At 36.2% G+C, this 3,255-nt stretch overlaps 1 protein-coding gene across 3 annotated transcripts in view; it reads right to left on the bottom strand.

Annotated features, from left to right (window-relative positions):
- Positions 1 to 637: 637 nt before the first annotated feature.
- Mios (meiosis regulator for oocyte development) overlaps positions 638 to 3,255 on the bottom strand; it is a 35,759-nt gene continuing 33,141 nt past the window's right edge. For 2 of the 3 annotated variants that reach the window (XM_013352457.2, XM_005363714.3), the window contains exon 12: positions 638 to 3,015. In XM_013352457.2, the coding sequence (XP_013207911.1) occupies positions 2,919 to 3,015 (97 nt within the window). In that variant the 3' untranslated portion in view covers positions 638 to 2,918. The remainder of the gene's footprint in view (positions 3,016 to 3,255) is intronic. The other variant, XR_003378394.1, reaches the window with a different exon arrangement.

The raw sequence follows: 3,255 nt of genomic DNA, 5'->3' as shown, positions 1-3,255 counted from the left end.
CTGTCTAGGAAGAGACTACATGCTGTCTAGGAAGAGACTACAATCTGTCTAGGAAGAGACTACATGCTGTTGGTTTTTCCTCTACACCATGTTCTGAGGAATCAAAGATCAGAAGATTTAAGACAAAATATTTCTTTTACAACAGGCATATCATGCAAAATTGTTGTTTAAATATTTATGAATGTATACCTCTACCTACTTAGGGAGTTCTATGTACACCTAGATTTGTGCAAATATTAAGGATTCTTGTCTAATGTGGACCTTCAAACGGATGATGAAGTAATTTTTCTTTGATTAAAGTAGGAACATAGAAAGTTTTAATACTGATTTTTTTCACAAAATACTATTATATATGATATTTAAACACACAATTACAAAATTTAAAAACATTGTTACATTTGACAAAGGCAAGTTATTTGATATCATTAACCAAATATGGTTATAACAAAAATGTGAATATGAGGATTTGTTATTTCAAACTTCAGGGTTTCTTGCATATTTAAGTGTATATAAAGCATGTAAGTGAAACTAATATTCTTTAAATAAAAAATGCAAAAGCAATAGTTTTTGTGAATTTATATATAAATGTCTGTTTCACATTTGAGACATCAATCCCTTCAAACATACTTCCAGACAATTTTGTCTTTGTGAGTTTAAGATGCCAACTTAATTAAATTACTCTATCTGAATTTCTAGTTAGGAAATTACATTAAGGCAGCATGTTTTTCATAAATTGGATGAAAGACTATGTGTTGAATTATTATTGCTATTTCTGGCGTTACATAAATTATCCTTAATCTTAAAGCAAAGCATTTAAAAACATTGTCCCACCAATGGTATTAGTAAGGAAATTGCATTTTGGAAGACATTATGGACAACTATTTCCTTCAATTATTTGAAAGTAATTAGAAAGTTATGTTAAAATTTCCAAACAAAAATGAAAGAGACTGACATTTTGGCTGTGAAGATGCAAATGCTCCAACAATCAAACTGAACTGTGGCTGTGGCTTTACTCAGACACTGATTCCACAGTAATGATGGTGCCGTCCATTATTTAATATCATGACCTTAAACATGTCCACCCATCAAGGCGAGCAGATGACTGCTAGGCTGTTAGAAGCATGGGCATCTGGGCACACTGAGAACTCACCACTTCCTGTGAAGAACTTACTGAGAATGTAGTGTATGTATGCACCCCAGGTTGGATAACAATGGAGAGCAGATTTCCTGCCATGGCCAGAGCCAGAAGAGAAGAGTCAGAAAATCTAGGAGGAAGACACAGGAGAGAGCAAAGGGTGAGATAGTACTATATATACCAGTGACTACAGGGAAATTAGAAGTTTATAACCATTCTTCGGGGTGCTAAATGGAGAGTGCAGTGCACTTTCTAACTCTCCTGAGTGCTGGACTAAGTGTGTGCTGTTATTGCTACCAAACACAGAACTGGGGAAAATGATTGCTGAATAAATTAGAACTGTACTAACTTTCCTATTATGAAGCAGTTTCTTTATCTTAGATAAATCACATCTGGCTGTTTCATGACTGGAAACAGAAGATGCCTGGTTGCAGTTAACTGGAAAAGCCAGTAATATGGGTGATATACATTTGCATTTAATTTTACATCTCTCATTATTGAAAATGCTAGATAACAAAAAGACAAACATCACCCAAAGCCCAACAAGACTGTAAAATTCCCATGAAAATTAACATTAACATGCTGTGCATGTTCTCATGTAACCAGCCTTTCTTCTTCAACTACCAACGGCATTGAGCTTGCTAAGTAAAAATATCTACTTTATTTGAATAGTTGGTTACTATTAACTCTGTATGTGTTAATATTTATTGTTATAGTGGACATTAAAGTTCTACATTTGTACTGAAAATGAAGCAAAGAAGTACATCATTCATATATCTGCACATCTAACCAGTTAGTAACTCATAAAAACTTTCTGCCATCTTAGGACAAAGGGTTGCATATCTCTAAGGGTTTTAACATGTATTTGCCTACTTCATTTGAAAAACACTTACACTGACTTCATTGTTGCCCATGGTGTTCTCTTGGGTTGTTGTCTTCCAATAGTCATTAGAATGCAGATATTCCCTTTAAATAGATGCAGACAGGTGAACAGCACCCTCCTTTCTCCCTTTGTGTGCATGTGGTGCTAAGAAACCTTGAGAACTTACCTTATGTATGCTAAGCACACGTTCCCAATGTCCTACATCTTCTGCCCTTTGCCATTATCCTTTTAATCTGGGTGCTACTAATGTATTTGTGGAGGTCAGGGGATTCATTGCCTTCGACAATGGGTCCCAAGGATTAAACTCAGGTCATTAGGATCAGCAGCCCCCTTACGTGCTAAACCATCTCAGTGGCCTGGATTTTTGAGGAATACAACAATGACCTATATTACATGCATGCATGTACTTTTCTCAAACATATTAGCAGTGTGGGTGAGGTGCTAATTCTCAATGTAAAAACACATTTTATCTGAATGGAATCTAAGCATGGATAAGCTTAAACTGTTATCTGAACCACTAAATTGACCTTTTGACTTTAAATATGTACAGATTCTATCAAAAGATACCAAGTTCAGATTGAAGATGCAGGCAGAGGTATGTTTTTATTCTAAAACCTTCTATACACATTCATATTTTTGAAAAAACTCTAGAAGGTTCTTTCAAATGAACTTTAACCTACTGAACAGAACTTATATTCATGCTCTGATGTTCGCTTCAGCAGCATCTGCTCTAAGAAGCACATCAAAATCACTCAAACATCAAACTGCTGCTCTGATAGAATGATTTATTTTCCCATCATAGGAGAGTCGTGAGTGACTTGTTCTGAGGTATGTTTCTGAACTGTGAAGGACAGCGATTAAAAACTCCTCATTTGAGGGTTTCTCTTTAGGTGTAGCATCTCATGGCTGAACAGTCTCTGCTGGTACCAGATTCCCTGTTGTATCCAACTGCATACATTTACACGTGCATGCTGATACAGGACACTCTGCATGGTCCCTGAAAAAAGGTGAAGTAACAGTTAGTAATCCAAGCTTTACACACACAAATATATTTATATAATTAACTTCAAAATGCTACTGTATTAAACATATGAATTAAAACCCATAGTAAAACACTGCATTAAGAGCATCAAATTAGCCGGGCGGTGGTGGCGCACGCCTTTAATCCCAGCACTCGGGAGGCAGAGGCAGGCGGATCTCTGGGAGTTCGAGGCCAGCCTGGTCTACAAGAGCTAGT

This window comes from Microtus ochrogaster, linkage group LG10 (genome assembly GCF_000317375.1).
Source record: "Microtus ochrogaster isolate Prairie Vole_2 linkage group LG10, MicOch1.0, whole genome shotgun sequence".
Lineage (NCBI taxonomy): Eukaryota > Metazoa > Chordata > Mammalia > Rodentia > Cricetidae > Microtus > Microtus ochrogaster.
Note: the sequence above shows the minus strand (reverse complement) of the source record. Positions and strands in the feature narration are given on the sequence as shown.